The following is an 18,281-nucleotide window of genomic DNA, read 5'->3' on the forward strand; positions in this document are numbered from 1 at the left end:
GAGTTATGACTGAACCTGTCTGTAGGGTAAGCATAACGAAATGAGGCAAGCGTACGGACATGGACGTCATGCTGCTGTTATGTCAGGCCTCTGAGTCTGTTATATTAGTACTCAGAGTACAAGGTAGGCTGGACTTCACTGCATTTCAGAGATTATGAATCTGTCAGACATTCTTCTCAGCTGACTTTCAAATAGATATTTTGTCAGTCATTGCATTGTGTTATGGAGTAAACCCTTCTTTTCTAGCACACAACTAGACAAAAACAAACCACAGAACGTCTTGACACATGCTCGATAATCCAGGTAAGAAAATCAAAGAAAGTTGGATCAGTTCATCTGGATACAACATTTAGTGACAGATACGTTTCATCACTCATCTAAGTGACCTCTTCAGTCTCGACTGACTGCAGGTATCCCCACCCTTATAAACAACACAGTGGCATAATGACCGAAACCAATGACCAGTTTCATATGTAAATATGGGTGTGACCTTTAACTAGAGTTTCAATGGCCATGTGTGCTATTCACAGAGGATTAAGGATTAGGACTGGGATTAATTCATAATCCTCTGCATAGTACAAATGGCCATTGAAGCTCTTGTTAACCCATATTTGCATGTGAAACTGGTCATTGGTTTCGCTCGTTGTGCAACTATATTGTACTGTATTGTTTATAAGGGGTGGGGATACCTGCAATCAGTTTTATAATAATTAATTTTATTTATATAGCACTTTTCTAAAACAATGCCATAAAGTGGTTTAGACTGAAGATGCCACTTAGTTGAGTGATGAAACGTATCTGTCAATAAACGTTGTATCCAGATGAACTGATTCAACGTTTTTTGACCAACCACAGAACATATTTCTAAACACTATCTGATCCAGATTCATCTCAGACACACTGAGAAACTCCGCAACCAAACAGATCAACTGTTAACCGGTTGTCCCCTTTAAACTTTACCTGTGTGGACTGCGACACTGCCTCGTCCAGGGCCGTGGCACGACTTTTGACCTCCTCTTTGATGGCCAGGTAGCGTTTTTCAGCATTGGCGTAGCGCTGCTTCACCGTCGCCCCCTCCTGGAGGCTGAGCTCAGCCAGCTGGGGGCCAATCTTCAGCAGCTTGTCGATGTGAGGCTTGTGCTCCGCTATCGACTCCCGCAGGAGCTGAGGGGTGGAGCGGAAGGACAAAGAGAGGTGAATAAGTAGAAAATAAATGGAGACATTTTAGAAATAGTGAGGGAACGGCGAGGGACAGAAATATGTGTTGGCAACAAAACAAGCAGAGGAGCCAGTTGTAATAGTGAAAAATAAAGAAAAAACATTTGTCAGGAATTGTATATCTGCTCCAAAAAATGTCTCTGTTTCATAGCAATCAAAATTGCTAATGCAGCTAAAATATTCTATCATACTTTATTTAATTACACTATATAAACGCTAACATAACTAGGGTTGTGTGTGTGTACTTAAGTCAACAAGTTTACATTAAGTGATGTTCAAATATGGCTGCATCATAAAATACATGTAAACTGAACAATATGCAGAACGTTACTGTTGAACCACATTTAATTTAGAAATGTCATCTAATTCAGGATGTTACCACTGCATAGCAGATATAGAGCCAATAAGTATACCATACGTTTTATATACTGTAGCATCATTTATATGGGCGTAGACATATATTCATAATTTAAGAACTTTTTAAATGAGTTATTTTATCACCTTGTTAGTATTTTCATCAATCTATCTTTTTATCCCTCTATCTGAAGTATCAATCTATCTACAGTATCTATCTATAGCTCTATATATATTTTAACTGTTATATATATTTATTTATGTTTATTCGTGTTCCTTGTATTTTGTGCAACCTAAATGTCTGTGTGCTGCTGCTGTCTTGGTCAGGACCCTCTTGAAAATGAGACTCCTCGTCTCAATGGGACCTTCCTGATTAAATAAAGGTTAAATAAAATAAATAAATAAAAATCTCTCTGTCTCTACACTGAAAAAGTGTATGTCATTAAAGGCTAACTACTAGCGTCCTGTGAGGGACACAGAGCGTTATGTGCTCTCCTACCCTCATCTGATCCTGCTGCAGTCGGAGGGTGTCGGTGTCGATGGCGGGTGGGGGCAGCTGGGAGATGAGGGTTTCTGTCTCCCCCAGCCACGGCTCCAGCTCCTCGTAGGTCTCCCAGAAGCGAGCCACCAGGACCTGAGCCTGCTCCAGGGCTGAGAAACGCTCACTGTGGCTGTGGCTCACTGCCTCGTAGCGGGCTGTCAGAGAGCCAGTCTTCACCTGAGAGGACAAATAAAAACAGGAGTCTTAGTGTGAGTGACCTCTAGAGACAGTTCAGTTTCAGATATCGGCTCTCATCTTTTTAAAAACCACTGTCTTTCTTTAAGTCTAACCAGCACATGCGTTTCATTCACTATTAATGCTCTGATGTATTTGTGGTCTTTCTTCCTTTTTCCAGCACAAATGTACTACTTTGATACAATAGAAATAATTATAATAATCCAGCCATCCATTATCCAAACCGCTTATCCTGCTCTCAGGGTCGCGGGATGCTGGAGCCTATCCCAGCAGTCATTGGGCAGCACAAACACATTCATACCTAGGGACAATTTAGTACAGCTGATTCACCTGACCTACATGTTTTTGGACTGAGGGAGGAAAGCCAAACAGACACGGGGAGAACATGCACACTCTACACAGAGGACGACCCGGGACGACCCCCAAGGTTGGACTACCCTGGGGCTCGAACCCAGGACCTTCTTGCTGTGAGGCAGACTGCGCTAACCACTGCGCCACTGTGTCGCCCATAATAATAATATTAATAATAATAACACTAATGATAATAATAATAATAATTCTATATTGCATCTTTCAAAAGCAAGGTTGCATATCACTTCACAAACATTAAAACACGAGAAGCATGATAAAACAATTAAGACTGTACAGTAGAAATAAACTGACAAAGAAAACATTAGCAGTTTAATTGGTAAAAGCAATTTTAAAAAGGCAAGGTTTGAGAAGTGATTTAAAAGATGTGGATTTTGCAGGTCTGTATAGAGCCAATATAAAACACAGTGGTCCTCTTTCTCCTCTTCTCCCCCCCAACTTCTCTGAGCTCTTCTCTTCTTTCCCCCAATTCATCTTTCTCTCACAACCCCCCTTCATCCCTCGGTCCACCTCCTACCACCCCCCTTGCTGCTTAGTCTTCTCTCAATCTCTCATTTCCCTTTTCTTCCTCCATTTGTCTTCCTCCTCTCCCCCTCCCTCCTCCCTATTGATACCATCACTAAATCGCCCCCCCCCCCCCCCCGTCTCTCTTTCCCCCTCGTTTGTCTGTCAGCAGCTGCTCACCATCAGGGCGTCTTTCTGGGCATCGCTGCAGGTCTCCAAGATGTCCTCCCTGGTTCCGAGCAGCTGGTCCACAGTGTCTTTGTGTCGGATGATGTCGATGTTGAAGGCCCTCTGGACCTGCAGCTGGGCCACGGTCACGTCGGGCTCCAGGCTGAGGGCTCCCAGGGAGGCCAGCTTACGCTCCGTCTCCCCGACCCAAGCCAGCTCCGCATCCACGGCTTCTTCATACTGAGGGGAGGAAGAAGAGTGTACATTTGAATAAATGTAGTATCACTACTAAAACTGAATTAATGGTATGTTTGTGGCGTAACATTCGGCACACTGGATTGCTAGGTTGAACAGCTCTCACATCAATGAAGAGAGAATTTCATGTTTCGACATGTTTAGCATTGTACTACATCTGAAAAAAATACACTGAGGGGGGAAAACTAGTTTGCATTTAGAAGTGCAGTGTTGATGCTGTTCCTCAGAGGATTAGTTTTTCAGCTTGGCATCGTCATTTTGCTTTTTAGCAGCACAGTTCTCATACTGAAGGGTATGAGGGAGTTGTAGTATTGAAAATGTTATGTTATCATATTATTACTGCTATATGTTATTATCAAATGTAGTATTACCACTATATCACACAGTATTTCTAAGAATATTTTGTACTGTTAGTCTTCCAGGATTACAGAGTACTCATGAGGCCCACATCCAGCATCCTCAAGCACTCGTACTCAAGTCGAGAAGTTTATGTTGTGTCCAAAAATTGCTGTATCATAAAATACATTCAAGCTTACCAACTGGGAGGGTTAGTTATGATTCAGCAAGACTTGAGAAATGAAATGTTGCAGGAAGACACTACTGCATAACAAAGCCAATAAATGTTATATACACTGTAGAATAGAATATGGATGCACTGATATCCATAATTTACAGTGAGTAGATAAGCAATATTTACAGGCCCAATTTGTGATTTATTTGACCATATAAAATTGAGGCATATTTACATATATATGTAATTGAAGAATTTGAGCAATATATTGAAAATAAGTATTTTGTGTCTTTCTCAACTGATTGCAATTGAAAACATGGGCTTGTTTAACACCAAAGTTTACAACTACTACTGATGTAAACAAACCTTTTACAGCATCAGAAAACATTGCAAACTCAGATTTAGGTTGGTTTTTTTTAGTTAGTCCTGGTATTCAGAGACCTGTCAGTCAATTTAGGAGTGATCGCAGGTTCCAATCCTCTGTTTTATATTACGATAGTGGGTCAACCCTTACAACTGAATTAAGGATTGTACCATTAAATCAGTTAGGTTTTCAGCTTGTAATTATTGTCATTATTGTGCACATTATCATATACACATGGTTCGTATACTGCAAGACTGAAGGCTGATGCTGTTTGCAGTACCTGCTGAGACCTCTGGATGGCGGCCTGCACCAGCTGGACCCGCTGTGTGATGGTCTCGTCACACTGACGGTAGCGTTGGTTGGCGTCAGCCACCAGGCGGTCCAGGCCCTCACGGGCACGCCACGGCACCAGGTCCAGCAGGGCGCTGCCCACCTCGTTCACCGTGTCCAACACCAGACGCTTCTCCGCGGACACTTTCTTCAGCTCCTGGATGGAGGGAGATTTATTAAAGCGCCACTCCACTGGTAGCTTCAGTGGTTGCCATGTCAACTATTGTGGTATCCAGGAAGTTGTTCAGTGACGCTTCTTGTTTTCAAATCTCATGAATGTATAGTATTTCAGCTATGAGGAATACTTTTCCAACAAAACGCATACTGCTGCTTTAAAGCTGTGGGCTAGTGCTAAGCCTGTGTGGCTACAGTATAAAATATAACCTCCTATTTATGATTGGTGCTCTGCTTGTGTTTGTGTGTTTGGATGTGTGTGTTTGTGGACACAGGGATGGCAGGACTAACTATTAACCATTTTGGATGTGTGTGGATGATGGACCTGATCCAAATGTATAGTATAGTATATGTATGCATTTTTTAAACTTAGTTTTTATTTAACAAAAGGAAATTAAAAAAAAAAAGGAAAACAAAAACCCTTTACTTCATATATATAGGTATATGTATGTATTTTGATTGGAGCTAACCACTAGAATAACCTGTTTCCATCCACTCCCTTGCCCTTTAAGATCTTTAAACCAGGTTCTTACTTCTGTTTTTCATCCTAAGTAACATTAAGCACAGTTCCATCAACATCATTTACATTTGAAATTGACCGGGAGATCATATCCTCTGTCGAGGTAATCGACCAACAATTGTCAATTCAATCTCAAATATTTACCGGAGCACAGGCTGATCAAACACAACCGCAAAAATGAATTTCAACTAGCTTTAGGCTATCTTGTTGAATTACAGAGTGCCTCCACACCGATAAACAAACACTAGAAATATTATTTAGCAGAACTGTTTGGCTGCAAAGAATTGGGTGTTTGTATTTCTTGCCAGACAGCTTGTATATCATAAGTGTAATCTGGCACGCTGGAACGCACACAAGTGCAGGAGAAAAGAGTGAATGCAAGGTTCATTCCAGCTGTGAGCAATCACTAAATGAAAAGTTCCCTTTCAAAATCCGACACTTGCAGTCTGATACATCATTTATGATGTCATAATTCATCTATCCTTCAGTATCTCTTAGAAATAGAGAGATATATCCAACCCCGAAGAAAATTAGTATATAAATAACATTCTGAAAGTTATGCCTTTTGTTGCTACTGTGAAGATTAAAAATGTACATCAATTCATTTTATTTTTGTGCTGTCATTCATTCTCAGAGTTGGGAGCACTTTCTTATTCTTCAAATGGGTGTCTTATTTCATTGGAACCAACCCGATGACATCACTGTTGAACTCCCTCTTGGCCAATAAGAAGGTGTGGTAATAACCAATGCTTATTAAATATCACTCAGTGATGTGGTGTATATATTGAAGTGATGTCATGAAATGTTTCCTTAACATTCGGCTTTAGATGGAGTGACTCATGGTCGTGGTTGATAATAAACCAGGAGGCAGTTGATGTCATTATATGACATAGTCAGCCGAAAACACCATGACATCATAAATGTCTATCTACAGTTTACTGGCTGGCCAACCACAAAGTTTTTATCATGAGGTAGTTTTAAGATACACCAACAAATCCTTGATTTCAGATGAAAAACAATCCTCAGTTTAAGTGATTGTTCTTATTTTCAAATCAAGTTAAATATGACAGTATATTGGGATAGTCAAATTTTGCATTTTTATGACCAATGGCATCCTTTCAAATGACCTTTTGTTTCGTTCAAAACCAAAACGATATAAGCATTCACACAACACAACACAACACAACACAACACAACACAACACAACACAACACACACCAACATGCACACAGTCATGCTCCTCCCACCTTCTGTCTTTCCTGGTAGGCGGGCGTGGCATCGGGCTCCACATTGTTAAGCTCCGCCTCCACGGCATCAAGCCATTGGTTGAGGTCATCGTGAGCGCTGGCGAATCGTGTGGCCAGCTGCAGAGCCTGCTCCAGAGTGCGGAGGGCCTTGCTGCTGCCGGCGGTCATCTCGGCGTAGCGAGACTTGATGCCGTCCAGCTTCTCTTGGATCAGCAGCACCTCCTCGCCTGCAAGGGGAGGTAAAGAGTTCACAGGGAGGTCAGGGGGGGAAGCTATTAAAAGTGGGGTGCACTGTTTTGTGTGTCATCTGATTTTTTCTATTACACAGACCGACCAATATGAGAGAGGGAGAGAGAGAGAGAGAGAGAGAGAGAGAGAGAGAGAGAGAGAGAGAGAGAGAGAGAGAGAGAGAGAGAGAGAGAGCAGAGAGCATCTATCACATGGTAGAAAATGTTTAATCAATCTATGGACTGATTGACAACTTGCTTGAACTTAATGATCATTAACATGTCCAGCATGATGACACCAGTCAAAAGATAAACTTCAGTTTGATTCTTAAACTATTCAAAAATGTAAAACATTCTCCACATCTGGTAAACTTAACATGATCATTGTGACAGGAGACGGAGTCAGGCAGAAGGTGTGCAAAGATCAAGGGTCAAGGGTCAAAGGTCAGAGCTAACCTGTGGTCTGTTTGAGTAGGGCTTGTCCATTCTTGATGGCCTGGTCTACAGTCTTCTTCCTGCTCAAAATCTCCTCATTCAGGGACTGAGGGACGGGAGGGAGAAAGATAATTAAAACTGACCACAACTTGTCATTATTATTATTATTATTATTCTATTAACCCAAATTCCAACAGTTGAACTGTAGTAAAATAAAGGTTTTCAGAGTGCAATCCACTGTCTAAAACAGTGATAAGAGTATTACTTAAATCTAAAGTCATCATGAGTATCTATTCATGGTGTTTCCACGATACAAGAGTGCACATTAACAACTTTTCTACCTAACTACACTGCATTTGTATCTAGTGTTTAAATTTCCCCTGACACAGTTACAAAATTCTGTCAGCATCTTTCTGGAAGAAACTGGTTTTCATTTCTGTTTAGACTTTAAACAGCGTCCACAGTGTGTCATACCATGGTGTGTTTGTGCTGCTGGGCTAGCAGCTCTGGCTGGTAGTTCTGGACGGAGACCTGCGACAGCCTCTGGGCCACCTCCGCCAGCCAGTTCAGCACCTCTACCTCCTCCTCCCCGAACAGCTGGGCATTGGCCAGAGCCTGTTCCAGCAAGCCCGCCCGCCTCCCACACCAATCAGACAGCTCCGAGTAGCCAGACCGCACTGCCCCTACGCGCTCCCTTAGCCAATCCTGGTCGGTGGCGCAGCTAAGCGGGGTCAGCGATTGGCTAAAGGCCTCGAGGCGATCAACCTCGGCCCCTCGTGAGGACACGTCCTCTTGGAGCGCCTGGAAGCAGGGTGTGTGTTTGTGTTTTGGGTGTGTGTGTGTGTTTGAAGGAAGGAATGAAGGGATATGGGACGAGAAAAAGAGATGGACAACAGAAAACAGAAGAACAAAAAGGGTAAAAACTCAAAATGCGTGAGCATGCAGATGACAAATCATATACAAATATGGAACAATAAAAATAATAATCATCGACCAACATGTGAAAACTGAAGTAATTGAAAACGATTAAGTGAACAAACTCAACAGCAACATTTGAAATGAAAAACAAAAACAAGGATACGCACAAAAAGCATGAAACTGAGTCATGACGAGAGATGCTTTGGGTGTAAATTAAAGTGTTGTAGCCCTTGTGGCTTAGTTTACCTCATATTTTCTCTTTATGTGGAATCAGTAGAGAAACAGATAGGGTTGTTAACTTTTTGTGTGTTGTACTTCTGCTTACGGTCTTAAATACATACAGGGACTGCAAAACTCTGCAGTGTATATATATATATATATATATATATATATATATATATATATATATATATATATATATATATATATAGACAGCTGATGATTGCTTATGGCATGAAACAGGCTTGTACTGTCTCATAAAGAATTTACTTGAGCCACTGGGTTATATATATATATATATATATATTACAGAGTGTTTCTTTAACCTTTAGCCCAATATCAGTTCCTAAATAAACACATATCAAATAACTGGGCCTTATTTTTCTGACCTAACTTGTACTTTGCATGACAGCTTGGAGCACGGTGTTAGTGACAGCCTTAGCCTAGCCATGGGCAAACATTTCAAGTGTGTGGAGGTGTGAGATGGTGGAATGTTGGATTGGAAGAGGATTTTGTAATAGTTGATGTTTTTTGGGAGTAAACTGATGCTCTTATCCAGGGCCACAAACAAGTAGACTGTGTCGGGAACAAGACGGCACCTTTCTTACAATGAGGTGTGGTAACCCATAGCTTAGATGCCGGGTCCGTGGGTGCTGAGGAGCTTGACCCCCCCCCCACGATATTTTTAATCCCATCCACCCGATCCTGCTTCCAAAAAAAAAAAAAAAAAAACACCAACATAATATAAAAAACAAATATGCCAATCCAAAATTCCACTACTAGGTCGAAAAGACTGAGTAGACGAATATCTGTTAGGGACCGGAATGAGAACGGTTGTGTGAACAACCATCATACCCAATAAACCAAACATGTGAAGTGTGATTTTCATTCTGTGATTTTTTTTTTTTTTTAATCTTTCCCCCCTTTTCTCCCCAATCGTATCCAGCCAATTAACCCACTCTTCGGAGCCGTCCCGGTCGCCGCTCCATACCCGTCTGCCGATCCGGGGAGGGCTGCAGACTACCACATGCCTCCTCCGATACATGTGGAGTCGCCAGCCTCTTCTTTTTCCCTGACAGTGAGGAGTTTCACCGGGGGGACGTAGCCCATGAGAGGATCACGCTACTCCCCCCAGTTCCCCCTCCCTCCGAACAGGCGCCCTGACCGACCAGAGGAGGCACTAGTGTAGCGACCAGGACACATACCCACAACCGGCTTCCCACCCGCAGACACAGCCAATTGTGTTTTTTGTAGGGATGCCCAACAAAGCCGGAGGTAACACAGGGATTCGAACTGGCAATCCCCGTGTTGGTAGGCAACGAAATAGATCTCCACGCCACCCTGATGCCCCTTCATTCTGTGACTTTAAGACTGTAGGCCAAGCACCCTTCTGGGTTTTGCCTAAAATGTCAGACTGATGACTTTCACTGATGTATTTTGTATGGACCGAGTCTCAGTTACATTCAAAACCGTATTATGTTTTTCGTACACAGGTATAAAAAAAACCCACATTTGACAAGTTGGTCTCGAATTTTGGCGAGCGCAGGGGTCGTGTATTTGAAAAGCCTCATTTATTTTCATGACAGCAGTTAAGCGTTTTCAGCAGAGAAGATTACTGGACAAAGTACAAGCTACCGTGTGTGTGTGTTTATCTTTTTTGATGAGCACCCACAATCCTTTTCACAAGCCGGTGTCCACGGCCAGCAGTACCTTGTGCTTGGTGATCTGTTGGGTGATCTTGGTGGTCTGGGTTCCCATGGGCTCGGCGGTGCTCAGGCGTCTCTCAGTGGCGCTGAGCCATTCTCCCAGAGGCTCCAGGGCTTCGTGGAACTGGAGGGCCAACACCTGCAGCTCCTCCAGCTGCCGCTGCCTGGGTGTCACACAAGAGAAGAAGAAGAGATAAAAGGGCGAGGCCTATCATTAGGATTTTACTGCCTTTTTTTGGGCCAACATTTCTGTCCCTTACTGCTATGGCAGCTGTGTTTTTGTTGTGACATTACTGTTCTCTTTTTCTCGTAACGGCAAAAGCGTTTATGAAACGTTCATGAGATTTTTACAGCAGTTTATAACGTTTTCAGTGTTTTCAAAAACTCTGAATAATTAAGTTTGTTTTTACTTCCAAAGTTTGGGTTTGTGAGCAAAAGAAAGAGAGAGAGAGAGAGCGCTCTGCACACTGGGATTTTGGGTGTGTGTGTACTTAATTAGGATTGTACGGCTCGTTTACTCCATAGTGTTAAAGTCTGAATGAGTGTGTTTACTGAGAAACTAGAGATTTATGCATGTATGCCGCATGGACAAACAGTGTCTGGGTTTAAAAAGGACAGTATAATGAATCCCACTGACTTGACAGGCCTTTACAGGGCCTCAAAATAAGATATCCTGCATGCATGTTAGATGTCTAAACATTGTAAAGCCGTATAAATGCTAATGAACAGCCGGCTTCCCGAAGGCCTGCAGACTCCCTTACTTCTTTAAAGAAAGGCCTAAACTCGTTCCTCAGGCCTAACTTAATCCACAGACGGTCACTCGGCATGACCGTTACACTGATTTGTGACATTGCCCAGTTAATTTGTAATACGAATTACCTATTACTTGCATTACTATCAGTCATCTATCTGTCCAGCCCTTCCATTTATTGCACTCTTGGTTGTGATACGATTACTATTCTTTGCTGTGTTTGCTGACACAGTTATATATGTGCTAACTGCGCACCCTCTTGTAAGTCGCTTCGGATAAAAGCATCTGCAAAATGAGAAATTACAGATATAAATATAATAGAAATGTACTTGATATGAGTACAGGTATCTTAGGCATGCAACCCTTGACTATGTTTTGCATTTGTACAGTGTGGCTGTGTGTGTATGTGTTGGGAGTGTGTACACAGATCCATTCACACAGTATGCCAGCAGTTTTCCCTGGAAATAATAACATTTCCTGCTGGTACTGAAAGACCTTTTGAAAACATCGTTTAGATCATGTGACCCTTCAATTCTCCACGGAAAGCGTGGAGAACTGAGGTAGACAAAAAGCGTAGTAGTGTTCAATTGATACGCATGGAGACGACAGAGAATCGTTAATGGCTGTGACACACCATGCTTGCAGGGCAGTGCTCAGACGGTTCCCCATACAAGCAAATTTGTAGGAAGGCAAATCTACTTCGCCCGCCATGATGTTAGTAACTATGTCAACTTTTAAATATTTGGCTGCCTTTAAGCAGACAGTAAAACGATAAGAATGAATGGTACTGTAATATAACGTAATCTTGGCAGATATTTCAGAATGCCTAAAAGAAACTACGTAGTAGCGCCGTGGCTGTGCTCTGAAAGCACATGAATGCCCTGTATGACTATTCAATGATTAGATCAGCTGCAGTCTAATATGATCACCAGTGGAGTTAATGCAGCAGCATAAATGGTGGAAACAAAAGGTAGAAATAACAAAAGCAAAAAAAAAAATAAAAGAAAAAAGACTGACAAGTTATTAAGGCATGAAAACACTGTTTACCTCATTATGGGAATAAAGGAAGTTGGAGATATTGCAACAGGCTGGCTCTAGCTCAGTGCTATCTTGAATATACAGTATTCACATTACAATACTCTATATTCATATATACACACAAAGGAAAACTGGGTTACTCAGACTATGTCACTGACCCCCCCCCCACACACACACACACACACACACACCCACAGAGGTCAGAGTGCAGTGCCGGCTGCAGAATGGTTCCTTTGGAGCCTGAAGGGATTCAATCACTTTTTTAAGGCCCTCCAAAGACTGTATGACTGTAGCTGCCTTGAATGCTTATTCTATATCACAGTGTACGATGGGTACACTGAGTTGAAGTGAGACTACTGTCATATTGTGCTTGGTTTAACAACAAGGCTACATCCTACATCAGCGAAGTGCAAGTCGACATGGCCTATGATGAAAAAAAAACCCACTCAAAATGGTCTCACAAAAAAAAACAAAAGTACGTCAAAACCTTGTGTATGGCTGGACCGTGCATGGTCAGTGTTCGAAATTGTGGCCAATGTGTCCGAGGGCGAGTCAGTGGTAGTGTCTATAATGTGAATTCCTGGATATTAAATGTTCATGAGCAATTTTCTGTAGCCGTCCCAGTAATATTTGGTGTTAAAGTGTACTCAAGTAGCATATCACATCACATGGTTAAGCTAGGTTTGAGAAAAAAAAAGGAAGAAAGAAAGAAAAAAAGGTATTAAATGCAGTTGCAAGAACAATACTTTTCAGTCATATCTTAGGCTGTTTGATTTGAAAGAGAACTTAATTGTAATTACAACTATTCTAATTGGGTAAAAAAAAAGAAAGACGTTAGGGTTAATACTCCTGTCTGTGCCCCTGACCGAGGCATGGCAAGACGAACTGGAGTTGGGCCCTGGGCACTGCAGCTGCCACCTGCTCCTAGCTACACAGCTAGGATGGGTTAGATGCAGAGAAAGAAATTCCCCACGGGGGATCAATAAAGTAGTTAATAAAGAAATGATCCCCCCTCCGCTTTCATCTGTTTGTATCTGCGGATGTCTCTCGTTTTTCTACGACGAGTGTTTTGTCAGAGTGACTGTTATTTGGGGTGCTCTGCCTCGTGCCTCTCGGTGCACGGAGAGCCGTTTTCTCACCTACTCTGCTCTGTGATGGACTGTTACAGTGCGTAACCAGATGTGGAAAGAGCAGCAACATATTCTGTTCTTAGTGTTTCAGTAGTATCCGCGAGCTGCAATATATTCTGTTCGCTAGCGTGCGATAAATGTGTAATGAGCTGGAACCGCAGCTCACCATTTACCGGTGACATCGTCGGTCAGCTGACCAGTCGTGTAACTTAAGTGACATCGCTGGTCACCTGACCCGGCGGCCCAATCGTGTAAACATGATCCCTGATCACTCAGGGACATTCGCGTCTGTCGGGCTGGCCTGCTGGTCTGGTGCAGCCAAAAATATTTTTGCATTTGCACTAATAAGAGCAAATGTTCACTTTGAGAAACCTAAAAAAAAAAAAAAAAAGGCAGTTGATTTGCTAGAACTCAGTTGGAGGTCTATGATGCTGTAGATCAGCACTGTGTTGACCGTCTTTAAACCTTGTCACACTGAATGACCCAGGACAGCTGACAATCGCCCATGACCAACCATTTGCCTATGGGTTGAAAGATTGTCCTAGACAATACTAAGGAGGCCAAAATCAAGCAGTGTGTTGGGACCTGTAAGGACACTTGAGGATTATACATGCTTAAGATGGGGTGCTTTGGCCTGGGTCCTCTGGAGAAAGGAGGGCAGTAGAGCTGCTCCCTACCGCCGCCCTGCTGCCAACCGTAGGGTATGAGAGGGTTACCTTCTGCTGGCCTTGTCTAGCAGTTCAGTCCACCTCTCTGCCAGACTGTGGAGCTGGGTCTGGATTTTCTCACGGTCTTGGGTGTCAGCCGTGGCTGCGATCCTCTCTCCCTCGGCCCGGATCATCTCCACCGTGGGCCTGCGGTCGTCCAACAGCCTCTGGAGGAGCTGGGGATATCAGCACACAGTGGCATATTTATATATATGTGTATATAAAGACAGACAGACAGACAGATAGATAGATAAATAAATAGATACTTCATTGATCCCCTGGGAAATTGAAGCGTCATTAAAGCTTGCATAATCCAAAAGCACAAAATATTGAAAATGCATACAATAGCAACAATCTACTACTACTACTAAATATAAAGAACTAAACTGAAGTACTTGTGCCTCTAAAATAAAATAGAATAAAGAGATGTATATTTGTATATAGAGGCAGGGTGGATCAAGAGCATTGGTAGAAAAATAAAAAAATATAGCAGATTTACATCAACTCTGCAGTTATTGAGTCAACAGAGCGTTGGCAGCTTTTACACACTACGTGCCTCAGCACTCGTTGACCTCGCTGTGTGACTTTACGTGGTGTGCCACTTCATGGCTGAGTTGCTGTTGTTCCTAAACACTTCCACCTTTCAATAATACCACTTACAGTTGACCCCGTGGAATATCTAGCAGGAGAAGAAACTTCACGAACTGACTTATTGCAAAGGTGGCATCCTATGCCAGTAGCACGCTTGAATTCACTGAGCTCTTCAGAACGACCCATTCTTTCACAAATGTTTGTAAATGCAGATTGCATGGCTAGCTGCTGGATTTTATACACCTGTGGCAATGGGCCTGAATGAAACATCTGAATTCAATGATTAAGAGGTGTGTCCCAATACTTTTGTCCATATAGTGTAAGAAATAATAATAATAATATCAAGATGTATTAAAAGTTTTTTTTCTTCCTACATCTATCTTGATATCCATCCACATATATATTACACATAATCAGGTAACAAATAAATGTACTGTAGAGGATGACTGACATGCTGCCGCTCAGCATGGCACCAAAAATAACAAAACACTAGAGATGACAACTGAGGGGAAAAAGGACAAAGGCACTCCATGTAGAAAAGATCAAGTGCCCCCATGTTCTGTGGGAACATGCCTCACCATTAAAGGTTATATCTTTTTCTTTTCCGTTAGTGCTGAACAACAGTTTGTTACAGAACTGACATCACAATAAACACAAGTGCAATAGTCACACTACAAAGAATGCAATGCAAGACAAATTTGGGGCTGTGAGTCATTTTCGGCTAAAACTCCTATTGCTTGACTGATAAACTCTAGTGAGGTCCACTTTTCTACGACTACACAGAGAAAAAGATGCATGTGACAAAGAATATAATTCAGTCTGATTTAACGACTGCTGCACAACTGCCTTAATGATCGCTAGAGTGATAAAGTCTTCGCAAATGGCGACTCAACAGTTGAAAACTGCATTATCTGGTGAAAATATTAATCTCCTTTTTATCCTTTAATATTGCAATAGATATCGCAAAAAATAAACCATTGCATGTTGATATTTTCAACATTTTTCAGCTCTATTTTCTACTCAAGAGGGGGTTTCTAAAACCAAAAACACCTCGTCTGTGATTGTGTTTATGGCAGTTAGCCTAACCTAAGTGCCTATGTATGTTGAGAAAAATACTTGAGTAGGGGCGTCCGGGTAGCATAGTGGTCTATTCCACTGCCTACCAACACGGGGAACAGCGGTTCAAATCCCCGTGTTACCTCTGGCTTGGTCAGCCGTCCCTACAGACACAATTGGGCATGTCCGTGGGTGAGAAGCTGGATGTGGGTATGTGTCCTGGTCACTGCACTAGCGCCTCCTCTGGTCGGTTGGGGCGCCTGTTTGGGGGGAGGGGGAACTGGGGGGAATAGTGTGATCCTCCCACATGCTACGTTCCCCTGGTGAAGCGCCTCACTGTCAGGTGAAAGGAAGCGGCTGGTGACTCCACATGTATCGGAGGAGGCATGTGGTAGTCTGCAGCCCTCCTCGGATGCAGCGACCGGGACGGGGTCAGAGAGAGGAGTGATTGGCCAGGTAGAATTGGGGAGAAAACGGGGCGGGGAAAAAAATAAAATCCAAAAAAAATAAAATAAATACTTGAGTATAAATACTGCCACTTGATCAGTTACAGCTGTGTAAATGCAAATGCCTCAAACAGAAAAAAATAAATAAAAAAAGATTGAATCCTTTCCGAGGGCTATTCATATAATCTTTGCAAAATTCGTATATTGTCCATAAAGGACCAAAATTAGTAAATGTTTTTGGACGAGGTTTGATTTGGTGTTTAATGATCTGGATTAATTTCAAACTGTCAATCATTTCCAAAAGGGTGAAGTACCTCTTTTTAGAAAGGGTTTCCATAACTTTGTAACATCTAAAGTTTCCATAGCTCAATAAGATATATCTTATTATGTTATGAATGCCTGCATTTTCTTTGTTTGCGTATTCATCCATTCTTCCTCTCCCAGCATCGTATCTCAGCTTCAGTTCCTTCCTGTTAGAAATGGACGCCTGCTCTCTGCTCTGAGCCATTCATCAGAGTTCTGCTGGAGTCTCTGGAATGCACTCATCCATAGTTTCCTCTCTTTCTGACCCAAACGGCAACTCCGCTCTCCAACACGGATGTAAACACGCGTGATGGATCGCTGGCCAAGACTTTGCTGCTCTTATGCACACAAACACGGGAAGTGCGTATTGGATAAACAGGGAAAAGTGTTTCTGCGTGTGTACAAGATCAGACTCTCCATTTCTCTGACAACAATAGTAATCCATTGTGTGCACGCTTGTGTGTGTGTGTGTGTGTGTGTGTCAGTCTGACTGGCAAACAGTCAACTGGGACCTTTTGGATGCCAGGCAGACGGCTCGTGTGTGTGTGTTTGATTCTGTTGCCCTTTTCATTCAACTGCCCATTGTCTGTGGATGAAGGATGAATCAGGGCTTCTCAATAATACTGGCTTCATCCAGCTTGCATTTTTATGTGATTGGTATTTTAATCAATACAAAGCTGAAGAGATTTAATGAAGCCCTGTGTAACTTGGTCATGAGCACGCAGAGGCTTATCGACCGTGGCATGGAGAACCAATTCACCCACTGTGAACCAGAGACCTTAAGGCAGTCTGATCGCTTGAAAGAAAAACAGTCCAGAAAGGGGACTGTGTTAGCCGAGGGTTATGAGGCGAGGGGCTTGACAGCGAAGGGATCCCGCTCTTTTTAGGAAATAATTTTCCAGCGCATTTTCCATGACTTTTGCTTGGGTTTTAACATGACAATCATAGCTCACAGAAGGTCATATTATTCAGTATTAACTACCAGCGGAAGCCTCAGCAGGCTCTACATGGACTGTGTACTTTAACTGGTCAGTGAATACACCGTATTTCAAGCACTGATGTGACACCTCAGATGCTAAACACAATTTTACAATCACACCTTAACATTTTCTGTGACCTAATAATATTTGCAGGACATCTGATCAATTCAATAATTTTACAGGTGTTTTCCATGAACAGGAAACTAGTCTATGAATTTGCATGTTTACCAGGTTTTGCGGGACTTTTGGGAACCCCGAGTTCACCCATTTGAATCTCCAGAATGAATCGGCTATACAAACCGCCTTCCTCTGTGCTTGAGCAAGGCACTGTGCCTCCCGCCTCCCCCAACTGCTTCACTGGAGCTATTAAGTGGCCAATGGTAAGATAATATAGGTTTACTGAGTTTTGAATGTATCCGCTAAATCAGTTTAGCTACTGTATGCATAGAAAGGCCTTTTATTTAAGTTGACTATTCTCATATGCCACAAAGTCATACGTAGTTAGTTACCTGTCACAGCACAATTATGAGCAGAACAAAATTGGTTGCATAAAATTTTGCATAAATATTCTCTTCCAATTATAGGTGTGTGAGTGTGTGGTGTTAGTGAGTCTATGTCTATCTGTCTGTCCATCCAACCCTTTCTTCCTTTCTCTTACCTTCTGTTCCTGGATCTGGGCCTTCACCACTCGATACTCGGCAGACGGAGGCTTCTGATTGGCCACCAGCTCTTCCGTGTCGCTCAACCAGCTCAGCAAAGGCTCCAAGGCATCCTGGAACTTCCCACAATGCAACAGGGCTTCCTGCAGCTGGGCGATTCGCTCAGCCACCTGATGAGTGGGGGGGGGGCAGTTAGGCGAAGGCATGGATGGCTGCTGCACACTTAGCTAGGCTTGGTGAAGGTGCAGTATCATATCACGTACTTCTACAGTTCAACCCAAACGGTGATAACACTACTGTGTGCCACACTTAACACAATATGTACATTATTAAAAGGGATGACCAGCTGTCAAACAAACAGACAC

The 18,281-nt window shown here is 42.6% G+C and overlaps 1 protein-coding gene across 1 annotated transcript in view; it reads right to left on the minus strand.

Annotated features, from left to right (window-relative positions):
* macf1a (microtubule actin crosslinking factor 1a) overlaps window positions 1-18,281 on the minus strand; it is a 302,357-nt gene that overhangs the window by 42,061 nt on the left and 242,015 nt on the right. Inside the window, exons 63-72 of the mRNA XM_056298025.1 lie at window positions 17,916-18,086; window positions 13,891-14,057; window positions 10,260-10,419; window positions 7,887-8,213; window positions 7,434-7,518; window positions 6,751-6,977; window positions 4,760-4,966; window positions 3,362-3,589; window positions 2,072-2,290; window positions 961-1,164 (exon numbers count right to left, since the gene is read on the minus strand). Of these exons, the coding sequence (XP_056154000.1) occupies window positions 961-1,164; window positions 2,072-2,290; window positions 3,362-3,589; window positions 4,760-4,966; window positions 6,751-6,977; window positions 7,434-7,518; window positions 7,887-8,213; window positions 10,260-10,419; window positions 13,891-14,057; window positions 17,916-18,086 (1,995 nt within the window). The remainder of the gene's footprint in view (window positions 1-960; window positions 1,165-2,071; window positions 2,291-3,361; window positions 3,590-4,759; window positions 4,967-6,750; window positions 6,978-7,433; window positions 7,519-7,886; window positions 8,214-10,259; window positions 10,420-13,890; window positions 14,058-17,915; window positions 18,087-18,281) is intronic.

The sequence above is a fragment of the Lampris incognitus genome, chromosome 18 (assembly GCF_029633865.1).
Source record: "Lampris incognitus isolate fLamInc1 chromosome 18, fLamInc1.hap2, whole genome shotgun sequence".
NCBI classification, from domain to species: domain Eukaryota; kingdom Metazoa; phylum Chordata; class Actinopteri; order Lampriformes; family Lampridae; genus Lampris; species Lampris incognitus.